A 26,138-nucleotide genomic window follows, 5' to 3' on the forward strand; every position below is an offset into this window, starting at 1 on the left:
CATTCTGGACCACAAGTCAGTTTACCAAACTGCTTTTTCTCAGACACTTCTTACACTTATGTTAAGGCAACTGTTCAAACCATTATTCTTATAACGTTCTACATATTTTCCAGGTTGTGTACAGCTAAGATTTTTTTTTTTAAACTGACAATTATACCTTTAAGCTAAGGAATGTGTATTCTTCTCAAACCTTCTCTATGACCTTGAGATATGTACATTAGACTGCTCAAGTTGCAAGAACTCGGCCCTTTTCCCATAAAAGCACTGTCTACGTTTGATAAAAGCTGAATAACAAGCTGCTAATTGGTTTTGCTTCAGATTATCGCTTGCTATATGTTACCTCTAAAAATACAGTAAAACCCCCAGCTCTTATACAAAGACTACACAGAGCACGCTGTGTGTTTGTTCTTCCCTCAGAATGCTTCAGAATAAAGTGGATTTCCTTGTATGGACTCATTTATGGATGTCATGCAATAACGCTGTTTGTATTCGTACCGAATTTGTATCAGATCTGAAACAGAAGTAGGTGTGGTTGAAACTTTAGCCATACCACAATACCCCGAAACAAAACGAAACCCAGATGTAAAAACGCTAGCATTGTCTGTCTTTTTGGGCTGTGACAGTTCTTCATCACTCCAGTTCATAATTAGTGTCAACTATCCCACTCATGCAGTTATTCTACACTCACCGGCCACTTTAACACACTGTAAAAAATAGAATTACGCTTTGTTCAAGTAATTCCATATTCACAATTGAATGGACAAGAAAATATGAATAATTATTAACGAACAGAAAAATCCACATCAAACTGATAGGGTGCACCTCAATGATGTGTAAATATACAGTAGTGAATAATCTGAATTGAAAATACATAATTGCCACAGGTGTTTATTCAGCGCATGCTCTTAATGACCAAGACACGGGGTTTCCTCTCCTAAATGCAAAGGCTGTGAGTATTTAGGCTGTGCAGGGTCATGTTCTAATGCTGCTTTTCCACTACCAACGCGGCTGAGTTGGGCTGAGTGGGGCTGTTGGAGTTGCATTTCGACTACAACCGCGCTGAACCATGCTGGCTGGAAGTGGGTGGACACATTGGGTGGAGTTAGCAAAAGTGGGTGGACGTCAAGTGATGTCGTTAGGCGGCGCAAACAGTGACATCAGTGACCTTTTAAGCGGTAGTCTCACGACCCAGAGAGTAAACAATAAACATGGAGTCGTTAGTGTTGCTGGTCTTGGTGCTGTGGCTTGTTGTCACCGACAACGCCAACAGATACTGGCAAGAGCGTATAGATGAGGCGAGGCGCACAAGGCTTCAGAAATTCTCGTAATTCGTAATTCTTCTTCTTCCGGGTTTACAGATCCCAGCGTGCTCACGGGGCGTGTGTGGGCATGTGAGGACACTTCTCCTCACCAATCAGTGCACAGGGGAGTGTCTGCTCACGCCCCTAGCCCCACTCAGCTTGGTTTGGCTCGCTTCAGCCCCACTCCAAAACCGTGCGAGTTTTGGGTGCTGAGTAGGGCTGAAGCGAGCTGAGTCGTGCTGTTCTGAGGTAGTCGAAACGCGAGCCGTGTCGGGCTGAAGTGAGCTGAAAAAGGGTAGTGGAAAAGGGCCATAAGTCAATCTGCATCTTAACAGTTAGAAGGGCCATGTCCCCCCCTTAAACATGAATGTTTTGACATGGATGTAGCTTGTGTTTCAGAGCAGCTACAGTGGTGCTTGAAAGTTTGTGAACCCTTTAGAATTTTCTATATTTCTGCATAAATATGACCTAAAACATCATCAGATTTTCACACAAGTCCTAAAAGTAGATAAAGAGAACCCAGTTAAACAAATGAGACAAAAAATATTATATTTGGTCATTTATTTATTGAGGAAAATGATCCAATATTACATATCTGTGAGTGGCAAAAGTATGTGAACCTCTAGGATTAGCAGTTAATTTGAAGGTGAAATTAGAGTTAGGTGTTTCCAATCAATGGGATGACAATCAGGTGTGACTGAGCACCCTGTTTTATTTAAAGAACAGGGATCTATCAAAGTCTGATCTTCACAACATATGTTTGTGGAAGTGTATCATGGCACGAACAAAGGAGATTTCTGAGGACCTCAGAAAAGGCATTGCTGTTGCTCATCAGGCTGGAAAAGGTTACAGAACCATCTCTAAAGAGTTTGGACTCCACCAATCCACAGTCAGACAGATTGTGTACAAATGGAGGAAATTCAACACCATTGTTACCCTCCCCAGGAGTGGTCAACCAACAAAGATCACTCCAAGAGCAAGGCGTGTAATAGTCGGCAAGGTCACTAAGGACCCCAGGGTAACTTCTAAGCAACTGAAGGCCTCTCTCACATTGGCTAATGTTAATGTTCATGAGTCCACCATCAGGAGAACACTGAACAACAATGGTGTGCATAGTAGGGTTGCAAGGAGAAAGCCACTGCTCTCCAAAAAGAACACTGCTGCTCGTCTGCAGTTTGCTAAAGATCACGTGGACAAGCCAGAAGGCTATTGGAAAAATGTTTTGTGGACGGATGAGACCAAAATAGAACTTTTTGGTTTAAATGAGAAGCGTTATGTTTGGAGAAGGAAAAGACTGCATTCCAGCATAAGAACCTTATCTCAACTGTGAAACATGGTGGTGGTAGTATCATGGTTTGGGCCTGTTTTGCTGCATCTGGGCCAGGACGGCTTGCCATCATTGATGGAACAATGAATTCTGAATTATACCAGTGAATTCTAAAGGAAAATGTCAGGACATCTGTCCATGAACTGAATCTCAAGAGAAGGTGGGACATGCAGCAAGACAACGACCCTAAGCACACAAGTCGTTCTACCAAAGAATGGTTAAAGAAGAATAAAGTTAATGTTTTGGAATGGCCAAGTTAAAGTCCTGACCTTAATCCAATGGAAATGTTGTGGAAGGACCTGAAGCGAGCAGTTCATGTGAGGAAACCCACCAACATCCCAGAGTTGAAGCTGTTCTGTACGGAGGAATGGGCTAAAATTCCTCCAAGCCGGTGTGCAGGACTGATCAACAGTTACCGGAAATGTTTACTTGCAGTCATTGCTGCACAAGGGGGTCACACCAGATACTGAAAGCAAAGGTTCACATACTTTTGCCACTCACAGATATGGAATATTGGATCATTTTCCTCAATAAATAAATGACCAAGTATAATATTTTTGTCTCATTTGTTTAACTGGGTTCTCTTTATCTACTTTTAGGACTTGTGTGAAAATCTGATGATGTTTTAGGTCATATTTATGCAGAAATATAGAAAATTCTAAAGGGTTCACAAACTTTCAAGCACCACTGTAGATTAGAATGACAAGACGCCCCAATTACAAGTGCACTTATTATTGCACTGTAGCTTGGCCTGTGAAACCAAGTTCAAGTACTGAAGGGCCATGTTTTGATTAAAGAAATGAAACCCCATGTAGCCTATTCATGCTTAAAAAGACGGAAAATAGATTGAACTCAGGGGGCATGCGCTGTAATTATACAAATACTCGATTTGGTTCAAAAGGGCTTATTGAAATAAAGTTTTTAAAAAGTATGAAGTTGGGGGCATTGTGGATAAGGTGCCATACCATAAATCCGGGGACCTGGGTTCGATTCCGGCTCGAGGTCATTTCCCCCCCAAAAAAAGTGTGAAGTTTATTGTACATTACTGAAGTTTTGTAATTGTGTAGAACAATGAAAAAAGGCATGTATAGTTTAATGATAAATTGTGATAACCTCAATTGCCTTTTTGTACTACTGTGAATGGCACTGTTCAGCAAAAAGAGAAATCTATGTTGGCAGAATGAGGAATTGAAAATTGACTTAATTAAGAATTCTTAATAAAGATAACAGTGTTATCATAGTTTGGATTATCATGGGCACATCGTTGGCAAAACATAAAATTCTTAATGCAGATGGTTGCCTTGAAATTTTAAGTATTCTCAACTATTCTTTTTTACAGTGTAGGAACTTGTTCTTGATTCTAAGATCCCTGTTCTTTGCAGGACTGGAACCCACCGTGGTCTTCTGCTGTTGCATACTGAGATGCTTTTCTGCTCATCACGGTTGTAAAGACTGATTATATATGAGTTACTATATCCTTCCTGGCAGCTCGAACCAATCTGGTCACTTTCCTCTGACCTCTCTAATCAATAAGATATTTGTTTCCACCCACAAAACTGTCACTCAATGAATGTTTTTTGTTTTTCGCACCATTCTATGTAAACTCGAGAGACAGTTGTGTGTGAAAACCCCAGGAGATCAGCAGTTTCTGAAATACTCAAACCAGTCCATCTGGCTCAAACCGACACCATGCCACAGTGAAAGAAAGTCACACTTTGAGATCACAATTTTTCCCATTCTGATGTCTGAAGTGAACATTAACCGAAGCTCTTGATTTGCATCCGTATGATTTTATGCATTGTGCTGCTGATTAGAGAACTGCATAAAACAGCAGGTGTATGCGTGTTACTAATAAAGTGGCCGGTGAGTGTACGGTATACGCCTGGCGTCCAACTTAGCACATAGTCTACCAGCAGGTATAATGGACAAGCTTCTCAAATACCTTCAATGGCGTGGTTAAGGAGTCTTCCCCAGCGTGCGTAGTGGATGGAGCCTCCACCCGCCCAGGGAAAACAGACCAATCTCGCTACAGCCTCAGGCCTTTTACTGAAACAGTTAATGACCTTATCCATCTCACTACAGGAAGCAAATAGGACAATTAGTTATTAGGTAGCTGTAAAACACTGCATTAACCTCAATAAATGGACAGTGAAGGTTAGAGCTGAAAACTCAAGTTTTACAAGAGCAGCATATTAAAATGAATGACCTCACGTCTCAACAGACAAGTTACTGTATAGAAGTCAAAGTCACGGTCATCGGAAGAGGGGTTTTGTGCATTATCAGAGCATTATGACAGAGTCTTAGACTATTAATTTAATCAATTAATCATATTGTTATTCATTTAGATAATTAGATTTACCCAAAAGATTAATAATACAGTAGTTATCACTATGATTGGGATAGTGTGTGCAGTTTTACGCAGTTGATCTATTTATCATAGAAGGTTAATACCATATAACTTAATATTGTCGACTGCTGACACAACATCTTAAAGTTGTACTTTTTTAACTGTATGTAATAATGTACGCTTGGCTCTTTTGGTAATAAGACAAGTGTATGCTCTCCGATTATCTTTTTTGTACTTTTATTCAACATATATAAGATGACTTGACACATACAGTGCTGAGCGTAAATGAGTCCACCCCCTTTGAAAAGTAAAATTTTAAACAATATCTCAATGAACACAAACAATTTCCAAAATGTTGACAAGACAAAGTTTAATATAACATCTGTTTAACTTATAACGTGAAAGTAAGGTTAATAATATAACATAGATTACACATTTTTCAGTTTTACTCAAATTAGAGTGGTGCAAAAATGAGTACACCTCACAACAAAAACTACTACATCTAGTACTTTGTATGGCCTCCATGATTTTTAATGACGGCACCAAGTCTTCTAGGCATGGAATGAACAAGTTGGCGACATTTTGCAACATCAATCTTTTTCCATTCTTCAACAATGACCTCTTTTAGTGACTGGATGCTGGATGGAAAGCGATGCTCAACTTGTCTCTTCAGAATTCTCCAAAGAAAATAATTTCTTTCCACCACAAAGGTGAAGGCTACAAGAAGATCAGCAAAGCTTTACTTATCAGTCAGAATACTGTAGCAAAAGTGGTACAAAAATTTAAGAAAGCTGGAACTGCAACCATCTCACAGAGACGTCCAGGTCGTCCACGGAAGTTAACACCTCGACATAAGGTATTAGGCAGAGACCCGTCCACCCGTAAATTTGACGGGCAATTGCCGATTTCAACGGGCAAGTATACACACAGACGGATACTGAAACGGACGATAATGCCGAAAATTTTCGCACATGAATACTCCCACATGTCATCCGATAAATCCAGTTATGTTCCGCCCACACACGGACTGGCCATCGGGAGTAGCGGGAGTTTTCCCGGTGGGCTGGTGGTTCAGCGTGGGCCGGCGGAGAAAAAAAAAAAAAAAAACAGTTGCGCGCTGGCCTTTAATATGATAAGCAATGTTAACAGTTTCTTTAACAAACTGTTAACATTGCTTATTACAGTTGCGCGCTGGCCTTTAATATGATAAGCAATGTTAACAGTTTGTTAAAGAAACTGTTAACATTGCTTATCATATTAAAGGCCAGCGCGCAACTGTTTTTTTTTTTTTTCTCCGCTGGCCCACACTGAACCACCGGCCCACTGGGAAAACTCCCGCTACTCCCGATGGCCAGTCCGTGTGTGGTTCCGCCATCATTTACAAATCGTAAGAAACACAGTTTAATACGAAAAATACTGAAAACTTGAAATGAAAAATCAGAATATTTCATCGTTTCCGCCATTTTGGCCCGCACTGAATCTTGTAACATGCGGACTGCATAAATCGCGAATTCTGATTGGTCGAAAATTGCCAAACACCCTGCGTTGTAGTTTCCTCTTTCTTGGCGGGAGAACCGCATTTTTTTTTGCTGACTCACTCTTCTGGATCAAGATGAATCCCAACAAACGCCCCAAATTGAATGTGACAAAAACTGATTCGTTTTTCCACAAAAAGACAGAAAAGGTATGTGTGATACATTGATTAACAAGGGGGGTTCATTGGGGTATGGTAAAATAGAATACTGTTGGTTTTTTTTTTTATTAAATACTGTAACTAGATCAAAAGATTATATACAATTCATTGTTGTTTATTTTCTTTTCACTTTTGTTACCAAATCAAACACCATACATACATCTGATACATTCAGGAGTGAAACTGAAAAAAATACAAAGTAAAAATATGCAATATTTCTGATCAAAAATTACACGCCATTTCACCCTGAAAATGTCCTAGAATGCAGGAAATGAAGTCTAAATTTCAAAAATTTTCTGGGGGGGCATGCCCCCAGACCCCCCTAGAGGGACTTCGCGCCTGCGGCGCTCGTCTTCGCTTCGCACCTGCGGCGCTTATCAGGATTATATAAAATATTATTTTTGACTGGTAAATTTCTTTTTCTGCCTAATACCCTACCTCGACAGGAGCGTCTTCTGATGAGAAGGGTTGAAGAAAATCGGCATGCAAGTTCACTGCAGTTATCTAAAGAAGTAGAAAGCCCAACTGGAGTGACTATTTCCCGTGACACAATACGGCGTACACTGCAGAGGAATGGCATGCATGGATGCCGTCCACGAAAGAAGCCTCTCCTAAAGCCCAGGCACAAAAAAGCCCACCTAGAGTTTGCCAGGGTCCATGCTGACAAAGATGAAGACTACTGGGACTCTATACTCTGGAGTGATGAGACCAAGATAAATGTTTTTGGAACTGATGGTTTCAAAACTGTATGGCGTCGCAAAGGTGAGGAATACAAAGAAAAATGCCTGGTGCCTACAGTGAAACATGGTGGTGGCAGTGTCCTTATGTGGGGCTGCATGAGGGCTGCTGGTGTCGGGGAGCTGCATTTCACTGATGGCATCATGAATTCACAGACGTATTGCTCTATACTGAAAGAGAAGATGCTACCATCACTCCGTGCCCTTGGTCATCGTGGACTTTTCCAACATGACTAAACACACATCTAAGGCCACTGTTGGATTTCTGAAGAAGAACAGGGTGAAAGTGATTCAGTGGCCAAGTATGTCTCCTGATCTCAACCCAATCGAACACCTATGGGGAATTCTGAAGAGACAAGTTGAGCATCACTCTCCATCCAGCATCCAGTCACTAAAAGAGGTCGTTGTTGAAGAATGGAAAAAGATTGATGTTGCAGAATGTCGCCAACTTGTTCATTCCATGCCTAGAAGACTTGGTGCTGTCATTAAAAATCATGGAGGCCATACAAAGTACTAGATGTAGTAGTTTTTGTTGTGGGGTGTACTCATTTTTGCACCACCCTAATTTGAGTAAAACTGAAAAATGTGTAATCTAAGTTATATTATTAACCTTACTTTCACGTTATAAGTTAAACAGATGTTATATTAAACTTTGTCTTGTCAACATTTTGGAAATTGTTTGTGTTCATTGAGATATTGTTTAAAATTTTACTTTTCAAAGGGGGTGGACTCATTTACGCTCAGCACTGTATGTGCACAAATCCTAACAGGTCAAATATAGTCCAAGTGTAATCAGAGCAGACTGAAAAGGTAGACCATGTTACTTAATTCATTTGCAGTCAATCAACTACCAAATCTCCAACACTGTTTATTAACTCCAGAGGACAGAGGCTAATTACTCATTATGCAAAATACTCATATTTCTTCCTCTGAAAACTATTTTCAGTTGTATTATGGATCCACTGCTGACAAACACAGAAACAAACCAACCTTTTGAAATTCACTGGTTTCCTGATGTTCCTTCAGGTGTCACTAGAATCCTGAAATATCTGATCTCATAAAGTAAATCATTCTGAGAGATGTTTTCTCTTTACTATGATGAGGTGCCTGAAAGGTAAACAAGCTTCACTTTCGTCTGTTTCTCTTCTTCCTCTTCTTCTAGGGGCACAAACTTCTACCACCACAGCAACATCGCCATCTCCAGCCCACTGTTCACAATGAACAACAAACAAATGTCCATTACATAGTTTATTTTCCTAAATAACAGCCTGAACGATTTCAATAACAGGTTTGTTTTTGATATAATCACAGTCTCATTTAACTCTAAATAGACAGAGAAGTAAGTAAATAAACAAATAAATAACTAAATAAATAGAGCTCTTTGAGTCAACAATAAAGTAATTAGGTCACAGTCTGGAACATTTCATCACAATGCTTCAATAATAATAATAATAATAATAATAAACATTATTATTATTATTATTATTATTATTATTATTTTAGTAAACACCATTCTTACACAGCAAATAAGAAAATCACCCTATATCGAGCCTTTCTGTTTGTTTGGTTTTGCTTTGTATTTTTTATTTTTTTTAGTTACAAGCTCGAAGTTACAAAATACAATACAACACAAAAACAAAAACAAAATAAAAGCGAATATCCCTTTAAGAGAGCAGTGCAAATAACACGGGTAATAAACTAGTCTATATAAGTAAGAAATTAAAATGAACATACAATAAACAAACAAACAATTTTTGTTGTTGAACAAACATTTCATCATAATGCGTGAATAATCATAAACTTTTATTATTATTATTATTATTATTATTATTATTATTATTATTACTGCAATCTGTGTACATATAGAACTAATACAATACAATTCTGTTTAAACCATTTTACCAGTGCAATTCTGTATACTTTACTATTTATTTTTATACTTTATTTGTTCTTATTTTTTTTCTATAACTCATAATGAGTCAACAGCACCTTCAATTTCGTTGTACCTTTGGAAAAGTGACAGTGACAATGATGACTTAATAATAATAATAATAATAATAATAATAATAAATTTAAAATCACCCTATATCGAGCCTTTCTGTTTGTTTGGTTTTGCTTTGTATTTTTTTTTTTTTGAGTTACAAGCTCGAAGTTACAAAATACAATACAACACAAAAACAAAACAAAATAAAAGCGAGTATCCCTTTAAGAGAGCAGTACAAGTAACACGGGTAATAGTCTATATAAGTAAGAAATTAAAATGGACATACAACTAATGATAATAAACAAACAAACAAACAAACAATTTTTGTTGTTGAAAAACATTTCATCATAATACTTGAATAATAATAAACTTTTATTATTATTATTATTATTATTATTATTAGTGCAATCTGTGTACAGATAGAACTAATACAATACAATTCTGTTTAAACCATTTTACCAGTGCAATTCTGTATACTATTTATTTTTATACTTTATTTGTTCTTATTTTTTTTCTATAACTCATAATGAGTCAACACCACCTTCAATTTCGTTGTACCTTTGGAAAAGTGACAGTGACAATGATGACTTATTAATAATAATAATAATAATAATAATAATAATAATAATAAATTTAAAATCACCCTATATCGAGCCTTTCTGTTTGTTTGGTTTTGCTTTGTATTTTTTTTTTTTTTGAGTTACAAGCTCGAAGTTACAAAATACAATACAACACAAAAACAAAACAAAATAAAAAAAAAGCGAGTATCCCTTTAAGAGAGCAGTACAAGTAACACGGGTAATAGTCTATATAAGTAAGAAATTAAAATGAACATACAACTAATGATAATAAACAAACAAACAAACAATTTTTGTTGTTGAAAAACATTTCATCATAATGCTTGAATAATAATAAACTTTTATTTTTATTATTATTATTATTGCAATCTGTGTATATATAGAACTAATACAATACAATTCTGTTTATACCATTTTACCAGTGCAATTCTGTATACTTTACTATTTGTTATTATTTTATTTTTCTATAACTCATAATGAGTCAACAGCACCTTCAATTTCGTTGTACCTTTGTAAAAGTGACAGTGACAATAAAGACTTATTATTATTAATAATAATAAATAAAAATCACTCTATATTTTATCCAGTAACTGCAGTAGAGCTGACAACTGAATGACGCGTTCCCGGAAATGACGCGGCTTCCTGAGGTTGGTATTTCCGGTTGGGTCCCACTGACCGTAGTGAGATGGTAAACCGGTAACAGGACCTAAAGGGACTTGGAGTGGGGAACCGGTTCGAAGAAGAATTTGTCCTTTTGGTCCAGGAACCTGAAGTTTTTAGACACAAACACATTTATTTATTCTTTTAGCTTTTTATTTTTTTAAACGGTCGGGTGTATTTCAGATGGATTAGTGGTGGTGATAGCGAGGAGTAAAAGAGAAGAAGAAGAAGAGCAGCAGACTGTGGGGAGTCTTAGGAGGATTCGTCTGACTTGTCATCTGGGAGTAATTAGTTTAGTTCCAGCGACGAGAAAAGCCCAGAAGGTTGGGTTAGTGTGTGTGTTTGTTTACTGGGAGGAGGACACGGTGCTGAACCGAATGAACCCGAGGCCAAGCTGACCCTCAACCAGCCGGGCCAAGGCTTTATCAGCAGGAGAGAGAGAGAGAGAGAGAGAAAATAAATAAAAAATAACTGAACCTGGGTTAAATCAGGAAAAAACAAACCACGAGTGTCACCGCCGTCCCCTACCCGGGTGTCGAACATCCAGAAGCCGGCTAGAAACCGGGCAGAGACCTCATGAATGGAAATCAGCACTACAGGTACAGAACCCTCTCCTCTTTCCTCAAGTTGTCAAGGTGCAATAGTTTTTATTTATATATAAATAATTTCTTTCTTATACAAATAACCAGGAAAGTATCTAGAACATGATAAAAAAAAATGTTATGAGCACAAAAGTGGCTGAGAAAACCTGTTTGGAAAACGGACTTCCGGTCCGAAATGTTTGGACGAGCTTCCTGTCCACACAGAAGTGGTGCTCTGACGTCACACTTGCCGGTGTTGCGCGCGCAGGTGGTCAGGTGCGGTCAGTCCAGGAAGTTTGCCTGGTTGCTAAGCGCCCGTTGTCATGGAGACTCACTGACCAGCCACACTGAAAGTGTAATGTTTCAGCACTGAAAAGTTTTCACAGGTGGAAAATGATGTAGAATAAATCTCAGTCTATTCAAGGGGCTTCTAGAACAGCAGTTCACTCCAGGCTGGGGTGATGTGAAGGGTGTTCACCACAGCGACCTGTCAAGTATCAGCAGAGCGGCAATTTATTTTTATTTTTTTCATAATGGTTGTGCAGGCGGCACGGTGGTGTAGTGGTTAGCGCTGTCGCCTCACAGCAAGAAGGTCCTGGGTTCGAGCCCCGGGGCCGGCGAGGGCCTTTCTGTGTGGAGTTTGCATGTTCTTCCCGTGTCCGCGTGGGTTTCCTCCGGGTGCTCCGGTTTCCCCCACAGTCCAAAGACATGCAGGTTAGGTTAACTGGTGACTCTAAATTGACCGTAGGTGTGAATGTGAGTGTGAATGGTTGTCTGTGTCTATGTGTCAGCCCTGTGATGACCTGGCGACTTGTCCAGAGTCAATCCCAGGATTATCTTGATATTTGATCTTCTGTAAAGTACAAAGCATGTTCTCTACACAGTTTATTTGCATTTAGTGACGCCCACAAAACTCCTTAAAAGGTCAAATGCCCAGACAGCTGAGAGCATGAAATGAACAGTCAGGGTAAACAACCTGAGAGACCAAGGTGGTCGGTAACTCGACTCGATTCTGTGCCATTTGTCAAATTATTTGCTTTATTTGTCTTAATTTACGGGTTTGTGTTTGCTTGGTTTCTTTCCTCTGTTTTTTTTTAGTATACTTTAAGTATTGCTAATAATAATAAAATGACTTAGTTTTTTCAAAAACTAATTCTCAATGGTATTCTTAGTCCCTGACCTAGTGAACTAGCATGAGGATGCATTTTTGATGGAGACTCCAAAACTCTTCTGTAAGTGGCAGAATAATCCAGATATAAAAGTGCCGTAATCCATGATTTTGAAGTCAACTGAGTCGAAGTTTACGTTAGTTTTTCTCACGTTTTTTCTGAAATTACAGGATTTTCATGTGTTGTAAAAGTGCTCATGATTGATTTTTACAAATAAATCCGTTCATGGGCGGCACGGTGGTGTAGTGGTTAGCGCTGTCGCCTCACAGCAAGAAGGTCCGGGTTAGAGCCCCGCGGCCGGCGAGGGCCTTTGTGTTTCCTCCGGGTGCTCCGGTTTCCCCCACAGTCCAAAGACATGCAGGTTAGGTTAACTGGTGACTCTAAACTGACCGTGAATGGTTGTATGTGTCAGCCCTGTGATGACCTGGCGACTTGTCCAGGGTGTACCCCGCCTTTCGCCCGTAGCCAGCTGGGATAGGCTCCAGCTTGCCTGCGACCCTGTAGAACAGGATAAAGCGGCTAGAGATGATGAGATGAGATGAAATCTGTTCATACCCAGCTGGATACATGAGGCCTAATGATTCAAATTTTGCACCCAGTCAGTTGAGGAAACCACTTGTGTTACGGTGTTCTTTAAAAATCCCTTTGTCGTCCATCACTGTGGGGAAAACCAAAGAGCTTTCAATACAAAGAAATTGAAGGGGTGGGGGTGAATTGCACAAGCCAGGTGTTGGATCTGAAAAGGGAGGGGAAAAAAATACAGAAACGGTTAAAAACATCATTAAGCACAATCAGCGCCGTGAGAAAATAGTTTCAGAAGTCGACTGTTGAAAATTTGCAAGGATGCACAAAGCTTAATACTGTATATTGTTCATTATTTATGAAGGGTGCCAATAGTTTTGGGGTCCGGTGTACAGTATGTGTAGGCGAATGATCGAATGAATGCCGGGTTCAGCGGTGTCCTGATGGTGTGCATGATGTAGAGTCTTGTTTATGCAGGTGTTCTCGTGACTATATATGGAAGCACCTGTTTTGTTCTTATGGCTTGTTGGTGTCGACTCGGTTGCCATGGAGAGGGCGGGCCATATGGGTTCGGTTGGTATGGCAACGTCTCCCTGGGAACTGAACTTCTTTTCAGTTCCTTCCCCCATCAACACATTTTCTGCATATCTCCCGAACACCACCCTCACTGAGCAGTTTCACTCCCGGCATGTTGTGGATTTATTCCTCTGATAGGGATTTCTTTGGTCGTGCTGACAATACTGTTGATATCTAAGATTTTGTAAAATTCATCAGAGTAGATCCGTATTCCTTCGTTATCTCCTCACCCAAAGCTGTGTAAAAGGAAACGATGATATATTTATTATTATACCCCCGCTCCGAAGGAGGGGGAGTATACTGGTTTACCTCTGTCCGTCTGTCCGAGACACCTTTTTTTTTTCTCTCTCTTTTTTCTCAGCAGTCATAAGTCACAGCCACTTGGTACCAAACTTCAGCTTGGGGTTCTATACCATTTTCAGGTCTGTCGCACATCGACTTCCTGTTTATTGGCAATGTATTTACGAAACACATAGTGTGAATTTTTACAAAATTTTCATAACCCTTTTCTCAGCAACTACAAAGCACAACTGATTGATATTTGGTAGCAAGCTTCAGCTTGGGGTTCTATACCGTGTGTACCGTTTTCAGGTCTGTCGCACATCAACTTCCTGTTTACCGACTGAATGTATTTACGAAACATACAGGGTGGATTTTGACGCTATTTCAAAATGAGTTTACCCGGATGCTGTTTGAAATCCCTGGGGAGAGACACTGCTCTTTACTTACTTTCTTTCAGGGTTCATTATTTGCTGAAGTCAACATTCATAAGGCCATTATTAAAAAATGTTCTGTTTCCGGTCCACCGGCCGGGTGAGTGCTGTTTGTGCGGGTGAAATTTTTTTTAACGCCATTTTTTTGACACTTTTTTTTTTTCGGGTTCGTAAATCTAAAATCGAACTTGACATTTCCGCATTCCCAGGGCTTTCCACTAAGGCTCATACTAGCCAGCCATGACAAATAAGTAGCCAGCCGGGGGGAGTAAACACAAAATAAACTCCTGTGCATGCAGTTCCCAGGATTAAATGTATTTTCCACAGACCATTTATTTATTCACTTTACTCAAATACAAAGTAAAATGGCAGTAAATCTTCTTTCTTTTCTTGCGTATTGCATCATGAGGCGTTCCTGGCTTGTAAATCTCTTATTTTCGGTGCATGAGACATTCACGCAGCTGAGCATGCTATGAATTAACAACGACAACGGTCTGCAGTGGGGCGACACAATTACACACTCGGCGAACATTTCTCCATTTGTGTATGAAAATACACTCCAACCACTCAGTTTGGCTTCATTTACAACCAACGGTGTCTTTTGATGCCAGCACGTAATTGAACGAAAGAAGACTGGTTTACCGGAGACAATATTTTTTTCATAATGGTTGTGCGGGCGGCACGGCGGTGTAGTGGTTAGCGCTGTCGCCTCACAGCAAGAAGGTCCGGGTTCGAGCCCCGTGGCCGGCGAGGGCCTTTCTGTGCGGAGTTTGCATGTTCTCCCCGTGTCCGCGTGGGTTTCCTCCGGGTGCTCCGGTTTCCCCCACAGTCCAAAGACATGCAGGTTAGGTTAACTGGTGACTCTAAGGCTACATCCACACGACAACGGCAACGAGGTTTTATTTAAAAAAAATCGCGTCCACATGGGCAACGGATCAGTAAAATATCAGGTCCATATGGCAACGCAACGCTTGCTGAAAACAATGCAATACACATGCCACACCTCTACGTGCGCTGTAAGACGGTCCCGTCGGAGACATCAGAACAATAGAAGAAGTAGGACACATGCGCATAAACCCCTTCTTCTACCCGGCGTGAAGCACTCACAGGAACAAGCACACAACAACAAGAAGAAGATGGCTGCGACTACGTGAGGAAATCGTGCCTTCTGTGTGTACAAATTAGTTTTATTAGTGTGCATAGTTTTATATAACTTAATTTTCTTATTGTGTGTGAACATTTTGAAATGCATTTTTATATAATTTATATAACTTTTTATATTGTGTGAACATTTTGAAAAGCAGTCTTATCCAATAAAAAAAAAGAAATTCAAGAAATGGTTCAGTTACTTGTTTATTTAAAAGAAAAGCTGTATACAAAAGTGAATGCAATGCAGTGGTTCATACAAAACAGCGAGAGTGCTGCTTGTTCTAGTCATGTGGTTGTGACGTCATCGTAAACAAACCCGTTCTACTCATCCAGACGACTTCGCAACGTAGGGTATTAGGCAGAAAAAGAAATTTACCAGTCAAAAATAATATTTTATATAATCCTGATAAGTGCCGCAGGTGCGAAGACGAGCGCCGCAGGCGTGAAGTCCCTCTAGGGGGGTCTGGGGGCATGCCCCCCCAGAAAATTTTTGAAATTTAGACTTCATTTCCTGCATTCTAGGACATTTTCAGGGTGAAATGGCGTGTAATTTTTGATCAGAAATATTGCATATTTTTACTTTGTATTTTTTTCAGTTTCACTCCTGAATGTATCAGATGTATGTATGGTGTTTGATTTGGTAACAAAAGTGAAAAGAAAATAAACAACAATGAATTGTATATAATCTTTTGATCTAGTTACAGTATTTAATAAAAAAAAAAAACCAACAGTATTCTATTTTACCATACCCCAATGAAACCCCCTTGTTAATCAATGTATCACACATACCTTTTCTGTCTTTTTGTGGAAAAACGAATCAGTTTTTGTCACATTCAATTTGGGGCGTTTGTTGGGATTCATCTTGATCCAGAAGAGTGAGTCAGCAAAAAAAAATGCGGTTCTCCCGCCAAGAAAGAGGAAACTACAACGCAGGGTGTTTGGCAATTTTCGACCAATCAGAATTCGCGATTTATTCAGTCCGCATGTTACAAGATTCAGTGCGGGCCAAAATGGCGGAAACGATGAAATATTCTGATTTTTCATTTCAAGTTTTCAGTATTTTTCGTATTAAACTGTGTTTCTTACGATTTGTAAATGATGGCGGAACCACACACGGACTGGCCATCGGGAGTAGCGGGAGTTTTCCCAGTGGGCCGGTGGTTCAGTGTGGGCCAGCGGAGAAAAAAAAAAAAAAAACAGTTGCGCGCTGGCCTTTAATATGATAAGCAATGTTAACAGTTTCTTTAACAAACTGTTAACATTGCTTATCATATTAAAGGCCAGCGCGCAACTGTAATAAGCAATGTTAACAGTTTGTTAAAGAAACTGTTAACATTGCTTATCATATTAAAGGCCAGCGCGCAACTGTTTTTTTTTTTTTTTTTTTTTTTTTCTCCGCCGGCCCACGCTGAACCACCAGCCCACCGGGAAAACTCCCGCTACTCCCGATGGCCAGTCCGTGTGTGGGCGGAACATAACTGGATTTATCGGATGACATGTGGGAGTATTCATGTGCGAAAATTTTCGGCATTATCGTCCGTTTCAGTATCCGTCTGTGTGTATACTTGCCCGTTGAAATCGGCAATTGCCCGTCAAATTTACGGGTGGACGGGTCTCTGCCTAATACCTTATCGCAACGGCGCCGTTGCCAGATTTTTCCACTCTGGAACCGGTTCGCCGGCGCCGTGTGGATGCCAGGCCGAAACGATAAACAATTTTATCGGATTCACCTGAACCCGTTGCCGTGTGGACAGCCTCTAAATTGACCGTAGGTGTGAATAGTTGTCTGTGCCTATGTGTCGGCCCTGTGGTGACCTGGCGACTTGTCCAGGGTGTACCCCGCCTTTCGCCCGTAGTCAGCTGGGATAGGCTCCAGCTTGCCTGTGACCCTGTAGAACAGGATAAAGCGGCTACAGATGATGCTTAATCGAGAGCTAGAGCTTCCTTCACCTGAAGCATTTGTTTCCGGCTCTGCGTATGTTTTATAAGGTGCCATTTCTTTTGTCATAATTGAACTTCTAGATGCTGAAAACATAATAAAAATAGCCAATTTAAACTTGACAGTGTATTGCGTCTATAAAATCCCTGCAAATTACATGATTTGAAGTCAAGGTTTCTATTCGTTAGTCTTCTTTTGCGTAAATTTACACACCCTCAGGAGCACGAGTAGGATACGAACGCTTTACACTGATTTACACCAATGCGTTCATATCCAGCGTGATACATGAGCCCCGCTATGGGTCGTTTTACAGCACATTATTTATCATGTGCTTCTGCTGCAACAAATAAATAAAATACAGTACCAGAGGGAAAAGTAGGACACTTTCCTCCACTCCCTCGAACAGCTGTTCTTTCTAATAACTCCTGTTTCTAACAGGAGCCATGTCCCCTTTTAATATCAAATGTAGGAAAACAATTGCTATATTGTTCATAATACGAACTGTAGTAGTTTATAAAGAGCACGAGACGTACAAGCTATAAGCAAGCAAGTATAAGACTGTAACACATCATGAGTCATTTGATCTATGGGAGAAACTCACTCCGTAACGAACCACTGCTGAGTTTTCCTGTCTATTTTGCAAATTTTACCAAAACAGCACGGAAATGTTTTTTATTTACTCTGTGACCTTGCCTTGACCGTCTGCCCGCAAAGAGCATGCTGGGTAAGGAGCTGGTCTGATAAACACGGCAGTAAGTGCAGTCAGTCTGCCTAAAGATGTCTAAAACCTTGTTCGCCAAGTTTCCTTTTCTCACAATCTGATTGTTTTTTGGATCACTGCACGCTGGAGTGAAACGGACATAAGCCTAATCAGTTCAGTCTGTAAACACGGCACTGTTGTAAAAAAAAAAAACGTCCGCCTTGCGCTACAGCACGTCGTCATCAAAACGGAGGAGAGGCTGAAGGCCTCTGCATGCTCTTGCGACAAGGCTTTCGCAGATAGCTTTTCGCAGACAGTTGTAATTTATCGTTGAGCGGGGAGTAATAGGCGTGCGCGATGCTATTCACCGGCACAACGCAAGGGGGCGCGAAGTCGCTAGGAGTAGTTGGTGGGTGTGGTTAGTGGAGTGTTTATCCTCCGGTTACTTATAATGACTAGAACTGGAGTCGTATAGATGTACGTACTTCCTCACTTCCTCGATCAACCGCTCTTCGTGCTGCTCCATCTTCGCTCGTGTTTTTAAAAATGCCGGTCCTGAAAACAAACCAAACCGGGAAAGTAGGGAAGCGGAAGTGCGTGTACAGCGGATGTAGAGTGGACCAATCAGAGCCCTCTTGTCTGCGACGCTGTCTGCGAGGCTTCTGCGGTGGTCACAATTTTTGGGAGGTGCACGCAGAGCATCTGCGAAGGTGGGGGGGCTACGCAGACACTGTCTGCGACGCTGTCTGCGAGGACTGGGTTGTCAGCATAAATTGGCCTTTACACGTTGTGCAGGGATGTGATTTTTCCGCGAATTCGCGGAATTCCGCTTTTTTCACCTCAAAACTTGAAAAAAAAAATGTTTCCGATTTTTCCCTCAAATCCACATTCGTATCCTATTCGTTCCGACTTTGTTTGAAAGATGGCAACCTCGGATTTGCATCTTTACGCCTCGATCACGGAGGCTGCCATCTTTCAACTCTTTGTTTGAAGCGAGCGCATTCATTGGTTGTTACAGAGCGATGGGCCAATCCTGTACCTCGTTTCATCTCATTGACGCAATTCCGTCATTGAGATGAAACGAGGTACGTGATTGGCCCATCGCTCTGTAACAACCAATGAACGCGCTTGTTAGATAGCTGTACGTAAGCTCGCTTCAAACAGAGTTGAAAGATGGCAGCCTCCGTGATCGATCGTAAAGATGCAAATCGAGTTAAAGAAATCGACAGAATAGTGAAAAACAAGTCCCGCTGGGAATGGTTGGAGAAAGAGGTTGCTACAGACGTTGGACATGAGACTGTGAGACATTTGTTCAGCGATTTCGTTCTTTGGAGAGAGGGCAGAGGTCTCTGGCTGTCAAGTTTGGGGATACTGGGACCTCCCCTGCCCGAGCTACGAGCGTCCAAAGTCGGGTTGGAGCCCGGGATAGAAACGAAACCTAAGCGGAGCGCCACGGCTCGCCTCGGGGCGATTTACATCCCAAGGCGCGGGGCTAGCGCGCCCTGCCGCGCTGGTTCTTTGGGGGGGGTGAGTGAGTGAGAGTGTGTGTGTGTGTGTGAGAGAGAGAGAGAGCGCGAGTGAGAGAGAGAGCGTGAGTGAGAGCCCGCGCGAGTGAGAGAGAGCGCGAGAGCGAGCGAGAGAGAGCGAGAGAGAGAGCGTGAGCGAGAGAGCGAGTGTGTGTGTCAGAGTTGCATGTTGACCATTAAATTGCCTTGAATTTGTTAATCATGACAAGTTTTTTCTTGTGTGTTTGCTTGCCATTTTAGTACAATTTTTAAGTCAGAAAACCCCAAAACCCAGGAGCTTCAGGGGGCTTGTCCCCCCACCAGGGTGCTGCCCTGGACCAGCTGGGGGCCTGTGGCTAAAATTTTCAGATAATTTCACCAGCCCCAAATCACATCCCTGGTTGTGTACGGATAACCAAGTTTTATAATGTCTACATTGCATAATAATAAGCAATTATTGGACGAGGTTGAACAAAATATCGTGATTTTGTTAGTGGCGAGCGAGTAAGTAAGCAAGCAATGCCGAACACGAGACACGAACAAATCATAATATTTTGTGAAAAGAGTTAAATTTATTATTATTTATTTTATTTTATTTTTTTAAATCATTCAATTATTATTTTTTTTCCCAATACTGATTATAAAGTTCACGCAATGAGGGTTCCCCCCATAGACATATAAACATAGACGCCGCATTGAGCTGGTGGCCCGTTGCTGGGATACGTCAGAGTGTCCGCCATATTGGATGTGGCAAATCTTCCCCGTAAGCCAATGCAAGTAAATGGACTGAACTTCATAAAGCCCCTTTCTACAGTAATATTTAACTCGATGCCTTTTATTCACCCATTAAGGGTGTTTTCACACTTGGTCCCTTTCAGCCATCTAACCGAACTCAGATCGATGACTCAGCATTTTTTGCGCATATGTGAACACTCCAACCGTACCCAGACCCCTTTAAAGCGAACCGAACTGAGACCACCTCAGGAGGTGGTCTCAGTACGGTTCGCTAAAAATCAACAGTACGGTTCGCCTAATCTGCGCATTGTGAACAAAAAGCGCACCGGGTTCACTTCGCCTTTTTCACTGTAGTTTAACCTTCTTCGTTTGCCATAGTTGGTCACGTGACTGTAGCAGGGAAACTCAACTTCCTTTTGGAACTTACCACAGCCGCTGGAATAAATTTATTTTCCTTAATCCGCACTATTTTGATCAAAGAATACAGCAGGGCAAGCATGGCAGCAGACATTTTGATTCAAGAGAAAATTACCCAGAATTCCGTGCACTGGGGGTCTGAGGGCTTTAGAGGACCTGGTGTGAACAGAAGGAGGACTGAGGCCCCATCAAAGCTTAACTGGACCAGAAAGAGAACCCAGTCCTCTTTGTAATAAATTCACAGTGTGAACACAAAAAGAACTGGGTTCTTTTTCTGTTGGTCCACTTAAAGAGGACTGAAGGCCAATTTATGCTGACAACCCAGTCCTCGCAGACGGCGCCACAGATGGCGTCTGCGTAGCCCCCCAACCTTCGCAGACGCTCTGCGCGCACCTCCCAAAAATTGTGACCACCGCAGAAGCCTCGCAGACAGCGTCGCAGACAAGTGTCCGCGTGGGTTTCCTCCGGGTGCTCCGGTTTCCCCCACAGTCCAAAGACATGCAGGTTAGGTTAACTGGTGACTCTAAATTGAGCGTAGGTGTGAATGTGAGTGTGAATGGTTGTCTGTGTCTATGTGTCAGCCCTGTGATGACCTGGCGACTTGTCCAGGGTGTACCCCGCCTTTCGCCCGTAGTCAGCTGGGATAGGCTCCAGCTTGCCCGCGACCCTGTAGAACAGGATAAAGCGGCTACAGATAACGAGATGAGATGAGAAAGTCGGAAGTTAGGATGGAAGAGTTTGCTTAAGAATCTCGTTTTATTTTTTTTCTGCTCGCATTCGAGTTAGCGCCTTCAAGAAAGTGTTTGATTTTCTTACAGGTGAAGCCGCTTCCTTATTCGACACAGAAAACCCAGATTGGTTTCAAACAACTCGGGCATAAAAAACTCAACAAGGAGCGACATGCGCGATAAATCCCGAAAGAACAGATCAGATTAAGAGCAGAGAGAGCTGGAGCTTTGTTTCTGTTATCAGAGGAACACAGTCCTGTGCAAAATATTTATATCTGGGGTTTTTAAAATTATTATTATTATTATTATTATTATTATTTTTATCATCATCATCCACCTCTAGGTTAAAAAAGAAAAGAAAAAAAACCCCAAACCCTGCGCTGCGTCATGACAGGGCGGCTGCGCTGATTCAGTTACATGTTGCCAGGTCTGTATAAAACACCCAGAACCTACACACTAAACAATAATTTTAAACTCAAACATTATCCTGTCTGTCATGACGCAGTACGTTGTTTTTTTTTTCTTTAAATCTAGAGCTGGATGATCTAACAAATATATATATATATATATATATATATATATATATATATATATATATATAGTCGGACGAGTTCCCTTCCAAAGTAACTCGCCAAAATTTGTTCATGTATGAATTTTACTTCTGTCAAAAATAACGTACAAGAGAGTAGTTCCCATTGTTCATGACTAATGTGCATTTATTTCAAGACCCGAGTATTTTGATACTGTTGTTAAATACATAAATGAGAACAACACAGAGCACCATAATATAATATAATATCAACAAATAATAATATATTGGAAAACTTGGCAACTTGGTGTATGAGTATTGAAAACAAATTACTATCATGACTATCGCACCCAAAATATGTCCAACATGCTTTCTGTATTTAACCATTTGAGAGAGAAAGCATTAAGAGCTTCATATTGACTAGGAATCGACTTGAAAAAAATTAATTATTCCATAAAAATCGTATCGCAGCCGAGGCCTACCCTGCTCCCACGTTTGCTTAGAAGCCCTTTGTCGTTTCTCCTTCTCGTACGCTTTATCGGCGGCCTTTTTCTCCTCTTCAGACCGAGGTCGCTTTGTCCCCGTCTCTGGCGGTTTCTGTACACCTTTCAGAAAATTCCACATCGCAACGTAGCTTTGGCAGATGTAGATGTAAACACCAACAAAAACACGTGTTTAAATGGGCGATAATGTGGCCACATCTATTGAATTTGATAACGTGATTACCGCGATATTCAACGAGATGCGTTATATGCATGCGCAGTAGTGAAAAAACCGACACGATATGATTCGGAATTCTTCTTTATTTTCCGTCCTGCCGATAAACACATCGATTAACACAGACACGGCACACGATTAATATGTGGCGGCTTTAGTTGACGGTGTGTCTGAACCTTCGCTTCATATATATTTTTTATTTTCAACTAGCCAGCCGGGCCGGCTAGTGACAGGAATTACCCGCCAAATGACAAATTAAGTCGCCTCGGGCGACCGGACCACCGCGAATTTCGAGCCGTGTAAATATTCTCAAACACGGTACTATTCAAAAGTCTTGGCACCCTATTGTTTTCTTCATACAAGCTTTTGTTATAGATTTCTATTTTATGATTTCTACATTACGGAGTAATGAACCTACAGTCAGTTACCCCTTTTCCACCAAATCAGTTCCAGGGCTGGTTCGGGGCCAGTGCTGGTGTTGGTTCACAACTCGTTCAACTTGCGAGCCAGCTGAGAACCAGTTTGCTTTTCCATAGCTTGCAGTGCTAAGGGGAGCCACGTCAGTTACGTCGCTGTATACGTCAGTTACGTCGCTACGTTTGCATAAACCTTGGTGCAAATATCGAAGCAAAAACAACACGGAAGCAGCAGCAGCAACAACAACAGTAATAATAATAATGGATGACTTTGCATTTGTACAGCTGCTGCTTCTCGTCGCTTAAAAATGGCGATCTTTCGCGGTCTTGTTATTGTTGTCGGTCTTAACAACTCCGCCCCCCCGCTGACGTAAGCGGTTCTTTCCTCTGGCCCAGCAGAGAGTTGGTGCTAGCCTGGAACCGGTTTTTCTGGCCCCAGAGCCAGTTCTTTGTCAGTGGAAACAGAAAACCCGGTTCCAAACTAAGCACTGGCCCCGAACCAGCCCAGGAACTGCTTTGGTGGAAAAGGGGCGTGTTCTACACAAACACACTGAACTTTAGAACAGCTGCATGCATGTGAAATGGAAATAAATCGACTAAGGCAGGAAAAACTATTTTGGATAAAATTATTGTCCGTTACAAGTAAAAAGTAACCAATAACCAAACTTGATCAATAACCAAACTTCAACTCAATGTGTGATCTTCATTCTACGTTGCAATTCACAACTATTCTATGGTTTTTCCTTAAAAAAAAAAAAGTAGTACTCGCAAAATAGGGGTCAAGTGATAATATTGGGGCGGCAAGTGGAAATTTACCCCCAGGGCAAGTGGGTTTAAAAGTTAATGCCAAGCCCTGCAGTTTGGCAGTAATTGTTTGGCAGCAGTTTTTTTTTTTTCTTCCTCTATAAGTAGATGGTAGAGGTCAAGTCAAAGCCCCTCCCATGCCAGGACCTGGTCTTCCCAGGCTCGGCTAACCAGGCTCTTGAGGTGCATTGGGTGGCGCTGAGCTCCGTTTCAGTAGCCCTGGGCCTCTTGCCTGTTACATAGCTAGGGTTACAGTGGGGGAAGAAGAAAAAGAAAGAAGAAACCTTTATTTGTCACATGCACCCTTCAAGCACAATGAAATTCATCCTCTGCATTTAACCCATCTGAAGCAGTGAACACACACGCACACACCCAGAGCAGTGGGCAGCCACACTAGAGCGCCCGGGGAGCAGTCAGGGGTTCGGTACCTCGCTCAAGGGCACCTCAGCCCAAGGCCGCCCCACGTCAACCTAACTGCATGTCTTTGGACTGTGGAGGAAACCCACGCAGACGGCCGCTGGGTTCGAACCCGGAACCTTCTTGCTGTGAGGTGACCGTGCTAACCACTACACCACCGTGCTGCCCGAACCGCAAGAGTTTGACTCCCTACTCACATCTGTATTGCAGTGCCTCACCAGATGGCAGTAGGTACCATTTTTATGATTGTCTTTGGTACGACCTGACCACAAGTAGAACTCGTGATCTCCCAGTCGAGAGTCAGACACATTAACCACTAGGCCAACTCGTGGTAGACAGTAGGAGTATTTCCTTTTTTTTTTTTTTTTCTTCTTCAATGTTTAAAAATCTGAACCAGATCTTAATGTCTATAGCTTTGAGCTTTGTGATTTGAGATGTGCAAATAAAGGGGTGTTCACACGGCAACTTTTACTCCGGTGTAGCACCGGGGCTGCCCCGGTAGAGCGTTCACACGGTACAAAGTAGGGCTGCACGATATATCGTAAAAAAACCCCGCGATCTCAGTTCACACCTACATGCGATTCACTTTTTGATTAGAGACGATTCTTTTGTTTGTTTGTTTTTTCATCACGAGCCGCGTCACACTTTAGTTTCCCTCTGTGCTCCCATAAAGTCCACTGTAGTTGCTTTCTCCCTCAACCAATCCTAAATGCACCGGCACGTCATGTGGTCGCGCGTAGCAGCCGGCTTTCTCCCTAAACCAATCATGAATGGACCTGCACGTCACATGATTCAGCTGCAAGCAAGGCAGAAAGAGATACTTGTTTTTTCGAAGCACAGCAGCATGAGTGAGTGAAGAGATATGCGAAGTCTGCATGAGGAAAATGGAGGATGATGAAAACCCAGGTGTTAGCGAAGAGAGCCAGGCAAGTCGTCTAACACAGTTTGTTCCTAAGAGAGGTTCGCATTCTTTGGTGTGGCAATATTTCGGATTTAAACCAGACGACGACTACCAGTGCGATGTACACTGCACCATATGTTCTGCCCGAGTAGCAGCAAAGCAGGGCAATACGACCAACCTGTTTAGGCACCTCAAACACCACCACAAAGTGCAGTATGAAACTGTACAAAATAAGACCCCTGAAAATGAATGTCCAAAAAAACAGACGTCTATAACGGAGACTATATACGCAACGCGACACCATATCCGCCCAGCTCCAGCAGGCAAAAGGAAACAACTGCAGCAATCGCTTACCACCTAGCTAAAGATATGGCCCCCATAAACACGGTAGAGCATGACGGATTTAAAAAAATGATCAAAACATTGGATAAACGATACTCGATGCCTTCACGCAACTGTTTTTCAAACGTTGCAATACCTGCCATGTACGACGAGGAGCGGGCAGCTGTCGAGGTCGAATTGGGAGAAGTGGACTACTTTTCAGCGACATCGGATTTGTGGTCCAGTCGGACCATGGAACCTTACGAGTCCGACAGTCCATTTTATAGCGACTGACTTCACCATGAAAAGCAGATGCCTGCAGACAGGCTTCTTCCCGGAGGATCATACTGGTCAGGCTTTCTTTTCTTTATTTTTCTTTATTTTATTTTTGAATCATTTTGTACAACAGACACACCGGTATATTTATAAAATACATTAAAAAAAATGATTCGGGTCGAGACCAAGATTTTAAAAAATCTGTCAGTCCCAAATTAAGCAAAATAAACAAAAAACAAATACACAGAAACGGAACCGGTCTCGACCCACCCATCCCCCACCCTCCCCAACAAATGCAGACAGACACACCCAAACAGCAAACAAAAAATAAGTGAACAAAAGAGAATTAAAAAAGAAGAGAAAGTAAAAAAAGACAAAATAAATCTCTCATCTCAT

General features: G+C 41.5%; 2 protein-coding genes across 4 annotated transcripts in view; one reads left to right on the forward strand and one right to left on the reverse strand.

Annotated features, from left to right (window-relative positions):
* The window catches only part of olah (oleoyl-ACP hydrolase), a 46,899-nt gene extending 37,938 nt beyond the window's left edge, over positions 1–8,961 (reverse strand). The window contains exons 1-3 of the mRNA XM_060904869.1: positions 8,945–8,961; positions 8,396–8,613; positions 4,571–4,704 (exon numbers count right to left, since the gene is read on the reverse strand). Of these exons, the coding sequence (XP_060760852.1) occupies positions 4,571–4,700 (130 nt within the window). The 5' untranslated portion in view covers positions 4,701–4,704; positions 8,396–8,613; positions 8,945–8,961. The remainder of the gene's footprint in view (positions 1–4,570; positions 4,705–8,395; positions 8,614–8,944) is intronic.
* Positions 8,962–10,640: 1,679 nt separating this feature from the next.
* Positions 10,641–26,138, forward strand: part of ago3b (argonaute RISC catalytic component 3b) — a 146,600-nt gene continuing 131,102 nt past the window's right edge. For all 3 annotated transcript variants that reach the window (XM_060904870.1, XM_060904871.1, XM_060904872.1), the window contains exon 1: positions 10,641–11,226. In XM_060904870.1, the coding sequence (XP_060760853.1) occupies positions 11,208–11,226 (19 nt within the window). In that variant the 5' untranslated portion in view covers positions 10,641–11,207. The remainder of the gene's footprint in view (positions 11,227–26,138) is intronic.

This window comes from Neoarius graeffei, chromosome 22 (genome assembly GCF_027579695.1).
Source record: "Neoarius graeffei isolate fNeoGra1 chromosome 22, fNeoGra1.pri, whole genome shotgun sequence".
Taxonomy (NCBI): domain Eukaryota; kingdom Metazoa; phylum Chordata; class Actinopteri; order Siluriformes; family Ariidae; genus Neoarius; species Neoarius graeffei.